This window comes from Hirundo rustica, chromosome Z, assembly GCF_015227805.2.
Source record: "Hirundo rustica isolate bHirRus1 chromosome Z, bHirRus1.pri.v3, whole genome shotgun sequence".
Classification (NCBI taxonomy): domain Eukaryota; kingdom Metazoa; phylum Chordata; class Aves; order Passeriformes; family Hirundinidae; genus Hirundo; species Hirundo rustica.
This window is the reverse complement of record NC_053488.1, coordinates 66577346-66595049: the sequence shown is the minus strand read 5'-3', so window position 1 is coordinate 66595049 and position 17704 is coordinate 66577346. Positions and strand designations below refer to the sequence as shown.

General features: G+C 38.8%; 1 protein-coding gene across 13 annotated transcripts in view; it reads left to right on the top strand.

Annotated features, from left to right (window-relative positions):
- Window positions 1–17704, top strand: part of ELAVL2 (ELAV like RNA binding protein 2) — a 97495-nt gene that overhangs the window by 41982 nt on the left and 37809 nt on the right. For 5 of the 13 annotated variants that reach the window (XM_040090795.2, XM_040090796.2, XM_040090794.2 and 2 more), the window contains exons 2-3: window positions 8077–8167; window positions 11751–11991. In XM_040090795.2, coding sequence (XP_039946729.1) covers window positions 8096–8167; window positions 11751–11991 — 313 coding nt within the window. In that variant the 5' untranslated portion in view covers window positions 8077–8095. Of the gene's footprint in view, window positions 1–7795; window positions 7839–8076; window positions 8168–11750; window positions 11992–17704 lie in introns of all 13 variants that reach the window. The other 8 variants (XM_040090798.2, XM_040090789.2, XM_040090797.2 and 5 more) reach the window with 3 other exon arrangements.

The window sequence follows — 17704 nt, the reverse complement described above, 5'->3', positions numbered from 1 at the left end:
ATGCGTGTTGCATTATTCATTACTCAGGGTGTGTCAGGATTAAGAAATAAAAGTTCTGTTCATCTGCTATAGGAAGCCTCTGTACTGCTTTCATGGAACCTACTCCAGTGAATACCTACTCCAGGTGGAGCAGGATGGGAGAAATTGTAGCTCCAGTTAAGCTTGAGTTTTTTACTAAAAGATGTGATTATTAACTTGAGACAATTAAGAACACTTCTTGGAGGTTGAATCGTCAGTCTCTATCCATAGTAGATTTTGAGAGTAAACTGGCCTTGGCCATGTGTTTTTGTATTAGTTCACTATGAGTTGTTAATAATGGCTTCTTGATGTCTTCACTCTTGTGATTCGAAATCCTTTTTAAAGAAGTTATAAAATAGAAGCCTTGTAAATATAGGTGAAATCTCATCTTCTCTTGACTGAAGAGGGCAGAGTATATTGACTGGAAGTGTTTCAGTTTGAACAGCATTTCCTCCTGTTCTTCCAGTTCCTCACACCCAGCTTTGGAGGGCAGGGGGGTGGCAGGGTGTCGGAGGGAGGGCAGGTCAAGTCGGTTGTTGCCACGAGTCCCTGTTCTTTGCCTTCTATGCTACTTTGAGGCCCTTCACCAAAGAATGAAGGCAAGTATTTATTGTTTGAATAATCCTTAAGCTCTAAGATGTCATCCTAGAACATTTAAGCAATTCTGCGCATCGTGTCCAAGGCTGTTCAGGTAGCTTGTTTACTGTCATATCTGCTGGAGTGCAGAGTACCTGGCAAATCCTGGCAAATCCTGGCAATGCCTCTTACCATGTTGCTAGTTGAGCTGTTGTCCTAATGAAGATCTCTTCTTCTCCAGAAGGTTTCCTCAATGGAAGAATTAATGTTTCCTGTGCAAAAATGACTTGATTCTATGTGTACATAATGGTGCATGTTTCAGTTTGGTTTGAATACTTTTTGTATTGCACATAAGCTTTGCTTGTCATGACTTCTGGAGCTAAAAGAAGGATGTTGTGACATGTCAGTCTGTCAGGCCACTGATCATCTGGGGTAATGGAGGCATCTGAGTATGTAGGCTGTCCAGACTGATACCACTTTGATAGTACTTTTAGAAATGGCTGTAGAGAAAGGGGAAGGCATGGCGATTACTGGTTTCTGACTTTCAGCTGCTTGCATTTTTTTCCCCCTCTTTGTATGGTGTTGAAGATGTCGTTTTTTGAGCTAACTAGCAGTGTACATGAGGATTTAAGGGGTAGGGATATTTAACTTTTCTCTTGTCTAATTGGCATTTGAGCTAAAAGTTCCCTGTGAGAGAACAAAAACTCTCCTGAAGGTTGTAAATAGAGAGGATTCATTCTGCAGTTTGAAAGGTAGGGCTGTGATGGAGATGCCATGTGGATCTGCTGAGGTATGTACCCTCTGATGGAATGTCTGTGATGGGGGTGCGTTTTGGGCCTAACCGTTTCTCCAGTTGACCAGTGAGCTTCGAGCAAGGAGTATGCCCGTAAAAAGCCAGCAAGCACAAGAGAACTGTTCCTCTGACCTTGTCTTCCTTATCCTGGAAGATGAGTCCTGTCATCCAACATTGGGCATTGCTTGTTTCGCAGTGAAGATAGTTGAGTGCATGAAGGACAAAACCGTGTTGCCCTTCAGGAAGATGTGCTGGAGAGTAAATGGAGTAGTGTGTGACCTTGAAGTTGACGCATGTTTTCTTGATTAGGAAGAGCCTGTTTTTCTTACTTGCGTTTTTTAGATTTGTGTACCTCTTCAGTCAGACTAACTTGGTTCGCTTCCTGTTCCTCTCTGGTAAACATCAGCTTTTGAAATTGTCGGTGGGGAAGAAGGCTATAACTGCAGTGTGAAAGGGGGGGAAAGTTTTACATGGCTCAACTGGAATACTGAGGTAATGCTGAAAAATTTAAGTAGCCAGTTTAAGTGGATGTTGACTTTGAAACCCTTCAACTCATCAAGCTGCTGTGTTTGAAGAGTGATCAAGTTGTTTCCTTTTGCCTCACTGAATCTTCTGTTTTCTTGTGTTAGTAGGCTTGAGAGGACTGGAGAAGTCTAAGGCTGAAGGGAAATGTCTGCAATAAGATGCAGTTACCTCTTGAAAAATACACATACATTTTGACCGTATTGCCTTGGAGAGCATTTTGCTAGAAGGCTGGGAGAGCTAACACAGGAGACTGGGAGAGCAAATAAGATCAATAAACATAGTTGGCAAGATTTGGTGGCTGGTAGAGTGCAGCTGAAAAATAATTTCTGTTAAAAATCAGTCTTATTTAAAGTATTAGTTAAGTATTGGAATTGTTCACAGCTTATTTATTTGAGCTCTGAATAGCTGTTTGTGTGATCCAGTCATCGTTTTGGTGGAACTCTCTCTGAATACCAATATTGGCTCTGTTCAAACAGTCCCAACTTGACATTTAGTTAAAATCTCAAATATAACCAAAGTAGTAATTTTCCCTTAGCTGGCTTTGAACATTTTTAATATGAAAGAGGGCAATGAAAAGAAAGAGTATAATTTTGGATTGAGTTTTGGGATTTTTTTCTTGTATATGAGCTAATTAGTAATGTATGTTGATGCTGTCTTGCTCAGGGGATTAGTTGTCTTGGTAGAAGTGCTTGTGTGTCTAAATTGACATAATTAGGAACATAAAAATGGTTATAGTTTATTGGAGTCTTACTTGAACTGATCCCTTAATGGAATGGAAGTGCTTGTTTTTACAGAAGACTGTTGCAGTTGATCTTTCTAATATGGTTTTGAGGATAACATGTTACCCTGTATGTTTCCCTCCCTTTACACCAATGGATAGGATAATCAATAATTTCAGTCAGAAGAGGTATTTTATTTTCTCTGGATTAGCCCATTGCCAGGCAATGTCCTTGACTTGTTGTACATGGATTATTTTTTTCAGAACCCCTTGCAAGTGATTGTTGGCTTCATTCCTAATGCCTAATAGCTTCAGTAGGTCATTGTTCAGAGTATCCTAATTCTTAATTATTTTGAAGGAATGTAAAGAGTTTCCAAAAGCACTTAATACTGAATGAGGACTTTGTTTTAATCTATGTATAAATTTTTAGTGTTTCTAAAATATATTCAGTAGATGGTTTGCACTCTTTTGCTTCTGTCCTTCTGATGTGGTCACCTGCACTATTAAGCTCTTTAGTTCCTCTAATAGGTGTTTCTTGTTCAACTGTCTGCAGTTTTTCAGTTGTCTTCTCACTGCTTACGTGGAATAGGCAAGTCTGCTTTGGCTGCCTCTCCATTCCTGTTGAAAGCTTCTGCAGATTAACTTCTGCAGCAGCAATCACAAGGGTGAATTACAATCTTTTTCCCTTAAATTCGTATGACTTCTTGTTTTGTAACCATCTTAATTGTCTTCACTTACTTCAACTTATCATGGCTTTGAGGCCAAGATATAGAAATGTTAAGTGGTATTACTACTTTAGTGATTCATTGACGATGCAGTGTGAAAAGGTTCCCCTTCTGAACTGCCACTTTTGAGAGGCTAGAAATTGTTTTTTATTGTTGCAAAGGGCTCATGCTTTCTGGTCTTAATTGCCTGCGTTTACATTAGTAACTTTTTAAGTTACTTGAAGAATTGAGACCACCTCATTATCAGAAAAATTCTAAGTTTTCTGTGAGGTTTATCTTTAATCTATTTTATCAAAGTTCTTCCATATAACTTAGCATAAATCAAGAGGTACTCTTCTGGTTTGTTCTCTTGTGCTGCATGAGTTCTCATCAAGCAACACTCTGATGTCGACTGTGCTGCAGATTCTTAAATAGTGTAATGGGGGGAAAAGCAAATGAATGTACATACAGGTGGGGAGGGATGCTGATGGAGAAATGGTGCTTTATACTATTAAAAAAAAAGTCAAAACAGAGACAAAGAAATAAGCGTTGTTTAGTCTGTTTGTGCAGACTCACCAAGCAGAAGATGCTCTCTTAAATATGTGGACCTCAAAGCAGTCATCAAGCGTTTCTGGACAGCTATCCTTCTTATAGCGAAACTGAAAGAATGAGGAGTGTTCTCTTCTGATGGGCGAGGTTGTTAACTGAAGACGTGCCTCTGGCCTCTGTGTGCCTTTGCCCACAGAAGGACTTTGGGATGTTCGAGCAAGCTATGTAATAGCATATGCTGGAATGAGCATTCTCTGTTATCTGTTACTATACAGCTATTTTGACTATGCACAAATTAGTATTGTCCTTTTATCTATTCTTTTAAGATACCTGACCATTTGAAAAAAAAGGAGTCCTTCAAATTGACACTCCAGTAAAGATAAAAATCACTGAAGAGGAAGCATGAAGAATTGCATCTTCAAAGTATCAGTAACTCTGAACGTAATTTTTTTTAGGTATTGAAACGTTTTGTGTTGCTGAATTCTGGTTTTTCAAGCAGAATTCAGCATCTGTCTTGTGCCAGGTATTACCTTTCACTGAGCCCTCAAATAATTATGATTTTTTTTTTTTTTTTAATATTTATTTATTTAACGTGTTTAGCAATAGTTCCCACAGACAAGACAAGACAAGCTTATCCTTGCCGAAATGCATTCGTTACTGTTGTTAGTCTAAGTAAATGGAATAAATCCTCTGGAAAGAGAGCGGCTTCATTACAAGCAGAGACCAGTGGTCTGATTTAGACCTTTCTGTCTGGAAGAGATAAAGAATGATGTACACAGCCAGAGGTGGTTCTTGTTCTGCAGTTTGGTATTACGAAAACAAAATCTGTAGTGTTTGCTTGTCCAAGTAGTGATATATTGTAATTATTGCATGCTTCCATTGCACTTGGAAACAGGATGGAGGGGCAGACACTAAATACTAAAGCATGCTCTGAAGGTTTCCTGGTATGTAAGCCTTGAGGAGAATCTTCAGAAGCACGTTTACATCTTGGGATTTTATCAAGGGCATTGTATCAGCTGTGACCTTTAAGGCTGGAGGCATGTCATGGTCCAGCTTGGGTTTCCTCTAAACAGTGGTAACATATTGAAGGAAGCAGGTGTGTTTAGTATCTGCTGTCTTAAATTCAGAGTGTAATCACCTTTATGTGAAAATACTGTTTGGAAGTATATATTGTAATTGTGGCAGGTATCTGTGCAGTGATTTTTTTTTTTTTTTTTTTTTTAGTGTGGCATCTGTAAATAGAATTATGCATATAAAACCTATATGAAATTATTTCCCACCCAGCAATGACCAGGATGCACTAGTATGAATTGAAACAGGTGGTAGAAAGACTTTAGTCAGAAGTCTGATGCACTAAATGTTTCTCCCTTGTGTTTATATGCTTCTGAGGTGGTAATGGTGGTTGAAGGCTTATCTGTTTTGTCACCTCCTTGGTTCTGTTTCAACACTGCAGGATGCAGCCTCAGCTTGCATTTTCAGCTGAGCATAATTAGTTGAGTATGTTGCACACCAAAATTCCTGTGTTGAAGGGGAAGTTAGGAGGCCACTGTGTCTTGTTCAGCCAGTCTTCATCTTGCTAGCTCCACTATATTTTCTAAAGCTCTCATATAAAAATCTGCTGTTATAATTGGAACTGTTCTATGGCAACCAGAACAAATTGCATAAACCATATGGCTTTTGAACTTCTGATGTCTTTTCTCTTGGAAAACAAAAAAGCCTACTTGCTTCTCTGCTAGGCAAACCTTACTCATGACTTGCTTGAACTGCAGCTAATTAGAAACTGGCATTCGGTTAATGCCATAAACAGTGCTTATGAGTGTTTGGGTTTAAAATCTTATCTGTGCTTAGTGAACTAAAACAAAAGTAAGTTTATTGAAAGATAGATGGCTGCCATGCACTGCAAATTAAAGAGAACCACTCAATTTGCTGAACTGAACAACGGTATCTTTAGTTCAGCTTCCTTTCAGCATTATAAAGAGAGCGGATTTACTCAGTTAACTTGACTTTATTGTCCACCTCTTAATCTGAATGTATTTTAAGACAAACTTCTCCTTAGTAGATACAGAACCCTGTTCCTTGAACATAATTGTTTTATAGGTTTTGAGTGCAGTAACTGCTAAGCTATTTTAATAGCCTGAAGTGTAGTACTGTCTCTGAGGCTAATAGTCAAAAACTGAATTAATTTTTTTTAATGGTACTGAGGATTCTTCAGTAGTTCAGTATTTTAAAAATTTTTTGAGGGGAGAGAGGAAAAAACCTCAGAACTCAAATTCTCTGTTAATGTGCTGGCTTAGTGTGCAGTGTTAAAGCTGAAAAATTCTGTTTCAGAAAGCTTGCTTTTTTATTTTCCCTAGAATGTAATTAGCCATATTTTATACTGTTTTTACATCAAATGGAAGTGTAAATAAAATGGTAAGAATGCCTGTTTTCCAAACTAGATGTAAGAGAGCAGTCTGTACAGCCTTGAAAATAATAAAAACAATAGAAGAGCTGGTAGAGTGAAATACGTTTTTGAGACATAATGTTTTTTGTAGTCAGAGAGCTGACTTGCACACTGATTGCAAATACTGTATAGAATGCTTTAGTGAAGATAAATGTGTTCTGCAAGCTGGAAGTACTTCAACTGGCAGGTGCTCTTGGCTTTTTTTTGAGAAGTGCTGCCGTGCTTGAGAGAACAGGGAAGTCTCTAGTGAGTACACTGAAGTACAAACAAGTAGGCCATTCTGTTGAAGTTTTTTATCTACAGGCTGTAGTTCACAGGAAACAAATTATCTGTGGGATCACACTGCTTTGCTGAGAGCCATAGAGATCCAAATACATCATCTTGCACACATCTGTACAGTCACTGTAGGACAAGTAATGGAGACTCCTATTTTAAAGCAGTCTTCTTTTAAGTCCACCTAAGTCAGTTGAGACCTCTAGATTTTATTCGTGTAGTAAAGAGTTCATCAAATACATTTGCCTATGAAAAATGGAGAGCTTGAGAAGTTGTTACTTTTAGTTCTGGGTTGAGACTGCAGTGAATGGCATGCAAACTTGGAATTGATACCAAAGCCTCAGTATTTTGCAAAAAAAGGTAATTGAAGGACTTTATTAACCTAAGTTAGAAATAAAGACCAGAAATGAAGTCAGCTAAGCATATGGACTTTGGTAGCAAACTGACATGAAAAGTAATTCACAACATTTTAAAACAGAAAAAGTTTTGAAGTACATCTTTACAAATGCTGGATGTGGCAGTCTTCTGAAACCCGAGTCTTTTTTTAATCGAGTTTAGACTTAACCTCATCTGCTCATCATGGGCAAGAAGGATCTCTTTGCTGGCAGCAGGCTCAAGCTGTGGCAGTGGTCAGGAGCCTTTCTATTTGTTCCTGTTGTGGCTGTATTTTACATCTGGACTACCTGCAGTCATCTGCAGGTGGCCTGTTAGCTTTTGTGGTATCCTCCTAGCATTGTTCAATGTAAGTCTAACTGGATTTTCAGTGATGATTTAGTTAAAATAAAGAGCAATCTTCTTGGTTACCAAAATACACTTAGGAAAAACTCTTGCATGTTTTGTTCCAGTTATTCCACTTGATAAATCCTTGACTCTACTGCCACTTGTATGTGCAGTGGTACTTTTAAACAGCTGTTGCAAGGAAACTTAGTGAATACCATCTGCACAAGATTTTAATTTACCTAAATTTTATAACCTAAGATTTTAAGAATTGACTAGAGTCTAACATAGTACTTTGTCATTTTTGTGTATTTTTTTTTTTTTTTCCTGTGGGCTGGGAAGGAGCTGTAAGGAGAGCTGCCTTTCAGTAGTGCATGATCATCATATGTGCTGGTGGAAAATCAACTCACTGTATTTCCTTTCTTTCGTCTTTAGTCTTGAAGATTTAAAAAATTGTTTTGTGGTATATTTTCTTTTAGGCTTGGTGTGGTACTGGAAGTAGTATCCAGGGTAGATGCCGAGGTAACTTAGACTGCATTATCTTTTAAATCTTCTTAAAATGAGCATCTTATTTCACATAAGAAAAATAATTTTACAACTAAATTGGTAAAGATTAGATTGGAATTGCCTCAAATCCAATTAAGCTACACTGCATGGACGTGCTGGGAATATAAATGCAATTACTGTAAATTTGTACAAACTGATTTGTTGCATTATCTTGCTAATCTAACATACAGTACTTTTTGTGTCCATATTGCAGACGGCAACTCCAAACTAACATGGCAGTCAGACTGTGTGATGTGGCTTCTCTGCTTAGAAGTGGTTCGTGGGCAGCAGAGCCTTGGACTGGGGTCTGTGGGATTTTTCTTAAATTCTGTAGGCTACTTTTTTACATGTTAATAGTGCTGAGGCCATACCAAAGTCTTTTAACCTTCCATTTGGAGTGCTAACTCACATTATGTTTCATTATAGGCTTGTAGGTTGTGTTCCTGTTCTGTGAGAGCCTAGAGCATACTTGGCATACCAAGACAACCTTTTTTGTAAAATGCTGATCTTCTGTAGAAATTACACTGCAGTGGCTTTTCTTCTATTGTCAATTAGATTTTAGTACTAATTAAAAATACACAGTGGATAATTGAAGAGGACTATTGTACTAAAATGGTTTTGGTATGGTCTGAATACTAAATTGCAGTAACTTTGAAAACCTGTATAGTTGTGTTTTTATGATTACTATTTTAAAATTATAATTGTCAGTCTGTTCTAAGATTTTTTTTAAATGTAAATTTATCTCAAATGATTTTTCTGAGTGAAAAATATTTAGTGCTTTGTCTTTTATGAACAGTTCTCTTTAGCCTATTGGTGTGGTATGCATTACTTGTAAAACATACTAGTATCATTTTATTCAGAGCAGATGGTTCTATAGCTGAGAGATGCTGTAATTTTTAGCACACACAGGCTACTGCAGATGTTCACTTGAATGTTGGCATAGGATCCCATTCTTGCCACCTGAACATGAAAATAAATATGCAATTAAGAGAGAATTGTTTGTTGTCCTTGCTAAATCCTGCTAATTTGGATCAATGAACACTTCAAATTTGAGAATAAAACACAAAAAGGAAAAAAAGGCAATCCTACAGAGCCTCAGAGCAGCACAGTATTTGGACTACTACTTTTAACAAATATGCTAGTGTTTTGAAAAGTAATTTATCTTAATTGGGATAGTCTACTTTATCATCTTTTCAGTGGAGTTGTTTCAGTAGTGCCAAGAGCAGGTTACCCCTTGGAGTTTGTCACAAGGGAGGAAAATGTTGTTCCAGTTGCAGCTCTTCAGGAAAACTAGATCACACTTTTTCTAATGAGTGCTCTTAATAGATGTATCCCTTTTTTGCATTGTGCTGAAGTAACCTCTTGGAAAATACTGTATGCAGAATGCAGAACACAGAAATATGTTCCCAGGAATGTCTAAGTTGGACTTCTAGTAAGAAACTCAACTTACCCCCTCTTGTATTATTAGGAAATGCAGTTAACACGGTCCCTGACACAGTTGACCTCATCAGCTGTTTGGATATGCCCTGATTGCAAATGGTGCTTTAAACAGGACTGTTAAGGCAGATGTTTCAGAGGTCCTGATGCTGCTCTGTGGTTCTACAAGAGGCTTTTTTTTTTTGTGAGAACTCTTAGCAGTTTAATTATGAGGCTAAATTTCAGTGATTGATGGATTTCTTTAGTGAACTTCCTGTGTTGAAATATGTATTACTGAAGATTTAACTTACATAATATTCTCTTGCATGTTGTCCTAAATAGTTGGTCTCAAACAGGGTAGGCTGCCCAAATCTTAGATATTAAGATGCTATTAAAAATCCTTTGTATTTACCAGCTGTTGCTATTCATTCACTGAGTGAGGTGGCATAGAGCCTTTTGTAGATTTGGCAGCTTGTGGACGAGTGCTTGTGTGTAAGCAGACTCCTCCTAATTATTTCTATTGCATTTTGCAGTGGTACAGTCAGTTACTTTGGGGTGAGACACAGTAGAATCAGACTGGTTTGAGCTGAAAGTACCTTGGGGATTGTCTGTCTCTATTTTACTTGTCATGAACAAGGACACCTTCTGCTAGATCAGGTTGCTCAAAGCTCTATCCCACTTGACCTTGAACCTTTCTAGGGATGGGGCATCCACAGCCTCTCTGGGCAAGTGCCTTAACCACTCTGACAGTAAAGAATTTCTTTCTAATATGTAATCTAAACCTACTCTCTTTCAATTTGAAGACATTCCCCTTTGTCCTGTCACTACATGCTCTTCAAAAATGTCTCTTTCCATCTTTCTTATAAGTTCCATTCAGGTACTAAAAGGCCACAATTAGGCCACCCCAAAGTCATCTCTTTTCTAGGCTGAATAAACCTGGTTCTCTGTGTTTTGTCACAGGAGACATGCTCCATCCCTCTGAACCAGGCCCTCCTCTGGACTCAGTCTAAGAGGTCCATGTCCTCCCTGTGCTGGGACCCCAGAGCTGCATGCAGGGTTTCAGATGGAGCAGAATCCCCTTCCCTCCTGGGATGCAGCCCAGGACACATTTGGCTTTCTGGGCTGTGAGTGCTTGTGGCTGGGTCATGTCCAGCCTCACCCACCAGCACCCACGTGTAGCACCTTGGACATAGTCTTGTTAAAACTTAGGAGATTCCAATGGTCCTACTTTTCAAGCCTGTCCAGGTCCCTCTGGATGACATCCTGAACTTCAGGAATGTCAGCAGCACTACTCATTGTGGGGTCATCTGCGAACTTGTATAGGGGCCGCTCAATCCATTTTTCTGTGTTACTAATTAAGACAGAATAGCACTGGTCCTGGTATGGACCCCTGAGGACACCACTTTGTCACTGATGTCTCTTAAGACTCTGAGCTCTTGACCACCATCTCTGGGTGCAACTGTCCAATCACTTTCTTATTCATCTATTAATCCAGCCATAAATATTCTCCATTTTAGAGATAAAGATGTTGTAGGGGATTGTGTCGAAGGCTTTACGTAAGTCTAGACAGATAACATCAGTAGCCCTTCACTTGTCCACTGATGGAGTAATTTTATTACAGGCCACTTGGTTGGTCAGACAGGACTTGCCCTTGGTGAGGCTGCACCAACTGTCACTGATCATTTCCTGTTCTCCATCTGCCACAGGTTCTAGAAGAATCTGTTCTGTGGTCTTCTAGGCACAGAGTAGTTCTGGAGCAAATTAAAAGCAAGTTAGGTTCAAGATTCAGATTTAACTGTTCTCAGAGTTCAGGTGAAGGAAGAAATAAGGCCAAGAAATTGTCCGTTTTGTTAAGTAAAAGCATTTAGAAACCTGATTCCAACCTGTGGTGACAGAAGTTTGACATGGATGTTGTCAAGGAAGAGTATATTTTCCATCCCATTCATATATCCTCTAAATATCCCTTTAAAGCACTAATCTTGATCTCTGCTATTTTTCATTAGAAGATTCTTTGGACAGTTAATGCTCATCTCTTTTTGAAAATATTTAAATGCTATTTCCTTAAAAGCTTCATTTCATGTTATTTCAGTAATATTTCAGTTGTAAGCTGACAAATGATTACTCTTGTAACAGGCCAGTTTTGTTTAGTAATTTCTCTAACAGAAAGGCTGTGGTCACCTAAATGGAGGGAATGGCAGAGGATGGAAAGTAAGCTTTGAGTGCTGATTTAATATAATGAGCTTGTAGAAGATACAGTTTATTTACTTGCAAGATTTTATATTGTCTTGACTAACAGTTCAACACCCTTCTGTACTGGTGTTTGTTTGGGGATTTTTCTTGCATGTTGAGGCAGTACATGACCTTGGCAGTACCATTTCTGCATAGTGACAGGTCTTTTAGGTTCTTGTTTAGACTCTCCTATTAGATACTGAAATTTGAATTTTAATGGTTCTTGTTTTTTGGCTTTTTCAGCAGGTAATTGCTGCCATGGAAACACAACTGTCCAATGGACCAACTTGTAATAACACAGCCCATGGTTCAGCCACCATAAACAATTGCTCATCCCCAGTTGATTCTGGGAATGCAGAAGACAGCAAGACCAATTTAATAGTCAACTACCTTCCACAAAACATGACACAAGAGGAGCTGAAGAGTCTCTTTGGCAGCATTGGGGAGATAGAATCCTGCAAGCTTGTCAGGGACAAAATAACAGGTATGTTTGCTTTGGGTTTTCTGTATCTTTTCATTTTTCCAAGCAGTAGACTCTCAGATGGTATTCTGCAATTCTCCTAAGGAATGGAATAAAGGCAGGAGGAAGCAGTGGTGATGCTACTGGTCAGAAGGAACTTTAAAATTAATACTTCTAAAATTATATACCCCCAAATTAAGTTTATTTATTTGCATTTCATTTTGGTTAGTTTGAGTGCTGTAAATGCTAACAGGACATTTAAACTTGGGCTTCAGAGTATTTGGAAAGAAGATTCACCTGTGGAAAAGCAAATATTTATCCAAAGTTTCCTCAAATTTGAATTCAACTTCATTGAAATTAGACTTCAGCGCTTGTTGATGCAAAGCTGCTGCTTCTCAGGGATGCAGGTAGTGAAGCTTGTACCTTGGAAAAAAGGAAGATTATTTTACTTCACAGGTAAAATTGCTTTTGAATTGCAGCGCTTGAACAGTTTCTGTGGGATACACACTTGAATCAACTTGTGCTCTTTGGCTTCCTTCTTACTGAACAGTCTCTGACTGAGTGTTGTTTCCCCTATGGCTCTGAATAGCCAGCAGATCTCCCCACAGCGGATGACTTGTTCTTAACACAGTAGGTAGTGGAATGGATAAATCTGTAAAGCACCCTCCTTCAGCATGGTAGTCTGGGATGCTGAAATCATGGCTTTTAGTTGATCTGGCCTGACCAAACCTTAAAGCAATCTTTGTTATTCAGTGTGAAGAATTACTGAATGTTCTTGGGGATGCCAAAGAAACCAAACTGGGCTGATGCCATAGCTTGCTGTTTTCAGGTGAGGTCTGGTTGATGGAGAAAACAAGCCTGTTTTCTCTCTAGGTAATGACTTCAATGCTTTGAAACAAATGGTCCCTTCTTAGATGTTTCTTTCTCTTGTTCTTTCCACTCTTATCCTGGGAGTGGAAGGATGTAACTCATACTTGATCAGTTAGTGGGATGGCTATTCAAAGACAGTACTTCTGTCTTGAATATCCCACATACTTAGCATTCCTTTAATGTAGTTGCTTAGGAATTACTTCAGTGGCTACTGAAGGCCCACAGAAGTAAACCCTCAAGGTCTTCCTCATCAGTCTTCAAATGTCCACATCTTTTTGTGATGGGTCTGATGTTCTGTATGCCAGAAATAACACTTTGTGCTACATAGTGTCAAAGAGTCCTTACCTGGGAATAGAGCTGGACTTAATTGTAGACCTCTTGTTTCAAGGTGTGATGTTTTCTATATAGCGTGAAGGATCCTGAATTTAAGTTACATTCTCAGTAGCACAGAACTTCAGAGTTGAAATTTTTGGATATATATGTAGTTTTCCTACTTCAGTGGAGAGCAATTCCTCAGCTTTGAGAGATACTTTCAGCTGCCAGCAAAAATACTGCATCAGTCTTGTTCCAAAAGGTTTTAGTATTATAAGTGAGATTGAGAAATACAGTGTCTGACCTTGTTAACTGCATTGAAAGCAATACTTTGGATTTAAGTATCCTGGAGCAATCTAACCTTGTGTTTCTAGATGCTGAGGAGGGAGCTCTTGACTTTCCATCCTGTTCTTACTCATTTTCAGGTTGTTTTTTTTTCAGAGAGTTTCAAAAAGCAAGTTTTTCTTTTCCTTCTAAATTCAGACCAGGGATTGTTACTAGGTTCTGTGAAGGAAGAGATGTGGCATGAATTTCAGACTTTCATTGGTTTAATTCCTCTGTTAAAATGTAATTTTTTTTTTTTTGTCTTTCTTAAATGAACTGTCATGAGTGCTAATTACTTGGTGTGAGTATCTTTAAAAGATAAGTTTAGAGTAGCATGGAAGTTGAAATACCGTTCTATACTTATGGTATCACTGAGGTCTGTCATGTGCCTGCTGGTTTGGAAACAGAGTGGAGTTTGGTGGCACCACACATGAGCCAGTCTAGTTCTGTCCTTGGCTTAGAGTGGTACCATCTCACAAGCTTGATGTCAAAGGTTGTCACCAGTGGACAAGGCCAACAATAGGGAGGGAGTAGCCATAACCCGTGGATCTTCATCAACTTCAACAAGTAGATCTCTGCCCACTGAGACAGAGATCAACTTGTTTACCTCCCAAAGAGCATCCAGTGGGGCCATATGTGAAGTGTGATCTCTGCAGCTGTGCCCAGTTACATACCACAGTCCTGTCCTGAGAGTCAGAGTTACTCCTGCCATGATCACTGGGTTGCTAGTGCTGTGTGTTAAAATTTAGAGAGATCATGGCCGTCCACATTCGTCTTGACCCAAATACTCATTAGCATCCGGTGGATTTAAACCAAGTCATGTCCCACCCTATTATTTAGTACTCACTCTGTGATCACATCTGCAACACTGAAGTGCATTTGCATTATGGTAGAATCACAGAATGGTTTCAGTTGGATGGTACTTTAATAAGCATCTGATTTCTACCTCCCTGCGGTGGGCAGAGGCACTTCCCACTAGAGGTGAAACTGCCCCATTTCCTTGAGGCTGTCAGCACACTCTAGGATTGAGAGGAGTTGAACTTGAAGGCCTTCCTTGCTTTTTTTTTTTCCTGTGGAAAACCTCTTTGATGGGAAGGAGGCACCCTGGAGTTCACCTGTGAGCAGTCCTGATTATTTTATTGATTTTTAGCCAGGGATCTGCTTGTGCATAAGGGAGAAAACTGATCTGTGAAGGTTCCTGATGGTCATCTCAAAGCATGCACTTCACAGGCAGAACTTTCTGTTGGGTCAGCATTAGTAGTTGAGGTAAAGTCTGCTTTCTGTATTAGTGGAAAACCATTTTGAGCGTTATCAGTAAGAATTAAAATAGCTGATTGCTCTTTTGTTGTTTTACTGAAGGTAAATAAATTAAATGTTGGTAATACTGAAGATTCTAAAGGGTTCTGAACAAGAGTCTCTCTTCATGTGAGAATCCCACTGACAACAGCGTCTGATAAATGGGTCATGAACGTCACTTTATCTTCACTTGCTAACCAGAGAATCTGTCAGGAATGAGTCATTGTGCCTAGATATTTTAGAGTCCATGTTAACTCTTACATGCTTTTGACTAATGCAGATTGTATCTCAATACAAATTGCAAAGCTACTGCGTAAGTTAGTTGTGGTTGTACAATAGGTAGGGGACCCTGGCCTCAGCAAAGCAACATAACTGAATTACAGTCAGCCACTTTAGATAGCTGTTTTATTTAGTTTAGGTCCTTCTACATATTTAAAGGCAGCAGAAATAACATTTATCATGTAATGATAACATTTTATGTAAATGCTAAAAATACTGTAGGTGTTAGGGAAGAGGATAAAATGGGATGAAATTTAATTACTGGAGCTGCCCCTGGCAAAGAACTTTAAAGAGTACATACTTTTGGCTTGCACAAGATAGATTTAGCAGCTTTTAAAAAAAGTCTTTGCTATCACTTTAAAAGTAAGAGATACCATAGTATGGTAAACCTTTTCTAGACCTACTTTTCTGAAACTTGAATATAGGTAAAAATGTGACTGTAGTCTCCTTAAAAGAATGCTGTTGTCTTTTTTTTTTTTTTTTTTTTTTTTTTTTTTAAACTCCTACTGTCTTTAATACAATTTCTATTGTACAAGTGGAAGAATGATGCCTAATTTTCACATTGTGGAATAATCTCCCAGTTTTCAGTCATGCTTGTGGCATTGTTAGCTAAACTGAAACTCATGGAATATAGACTCCTTAATTTCAGAAAGCAGCTCAGATATCTTAAATTTGGTAAAATAGTTGTTTTCTTGGCTTCAAAGCTCCTGTACTAGTCTCTTATTAACAGAATCATATGCTCATAAAATTCAGAACTTGCTTTCTTTAAAAGACATCTTGCCCATGAATAGGTCTGGTTTTCTTCTCTCCTTAACTATGTTTTAACAAGTAATATTGCTTATATATGTATTTCATTTGCAGTTTAGCATACCTGCTTGTTCTGTCTAGAAAGTGAGGCAGGATATGCTTAGGGACCTAGTCTGGGACTGTATTTCACATTCACAGACTTGTGTATGAGCTGTAAAGCTGTGGTAATACTGTTGCCTTCAGTCCCAGCAGACAGGGGCTCTGCACTTGAAGACTTCATCAATTCCTGCCTTCTGTCATCTCTGCTTGAAAGATAAGAAATAAGTCCACTTTAGAACATGCCTGCTGATCACTGTAACATGGCATTCTTCCCAAACTTGATCCAGATGCCTTTCTGTGGAGCTTACATGTTGGTTGTGAGTCTGATCTCTTACATGCTTTTTTCATAAACGTCTGGGTTCCTGTTTGTGTTGTAGCTGGCAACTGTCACATTGTGATGGTGTTTCTTTATGGTCAACATTACAGGCTCACATGGTAAAATCCTTCAAGTCTTATGTGACTCCTTTAAAAATTTCATAGACTTTCACAGTCTAGAGTACAATCCAGAGTACTGTAGTCTAGTCAACAGTATGCTGTGATGGATACTCATGTAGAGGAAGGATCACATTTTTCTCTCTGTAAGACTAAAGCTAACAGGATATCTTAATTTTGTAGATTTCATCTTGTCCTCTTGAAGTTAATAGTTTCTCAGATACTTCGAAGTATTCTTTCATTCCTGTGCTGTGCAAAGTGAGCATGTAAAATGCAGCACACAATTCAGATGTCTAGAACTGTAGTTCCAGAAAAACTGCCTGAAAGTTGAGCAGTTCCATAAAACTGTTGAAGCAGCTGTGTCAATATGTTTGCAACTAAAGTTTGTGCAGAGAGTTTTAGTTCTCATGCATGTTCTCAGTCTTCACTGAAGTACCATGGTAGAAAATGCAAAGGATTCTGAGTTGGTCATACAAATAGAAAGAAATACATGAAGTTGGACATGAGTTTGTCAGAAGGAGCTTGTGTTGTTCACAGTGAAAACTCTGGTCACAATTAAGTGTGGGCCATATGTATGTATAGCATCAGTGCGGTGTTAGAAGGGGCTCTGCTCTGCCCAATCCTTGGTTGTGGAGCACTCAGTCTCGTGTAGTGCAGAGTCAGAGGAAAGACTTTTCACATTGCTGAATTGTAGTTAGCCAAAACAGCTGAGGCCATGACTTGGAGAGGGATTTTTTTCTCTGAGGGATAAGTGGCCTGTTTCAGCAGAGTATTGCTGAAACATTGATCTCTTAGAGATGGCTCTTACGCTTGCTGTGACTTGTACTGCAATCTTTTGGTAATGAAGTGAAAACATATTTGTGTCCTTAGTGACAGCAATACAAAGTGCATTATCTGACTGGCTGCTTGAATCTAGAACATGTGAAACTTGTTAAGATCTGTAGTGTTCACTTCTTCTATCATAACATTGTAAATGTTAGTGACTGGCAAGGGCAGGTGCTGTTGGAAACCTTATGCCTTGTCAGTGCTACTGCATACCTAAAACTCTTGACTTTGAAAGTGATCTCAGTTGAGCCTGGGCTGCCAGTTTCTTTCAAGTCTTTTGTCACTGTTGATCTGAGCCTCTGTTAGCTCTGCTCTGTTAGCTTTCTCTTCAACTCAACAACTTCAATTTTCAATTCCCTTAGTGGAAGTCTAATTTTACGGTATCTAAATTAACCTTACAGGAAAATGGGGAAAAAAATATGATCATGCCTTAATCTGAGGCTCTTAATTTGTGTCTTCTTACTGCCTTGAAGATAAGGTAGGAGGCAAAACAGGTGAGACCCTACCTGCAAAGTAGGTTTTCCTTTTTATGTCCTGGAAGGGAGCAAGAGAA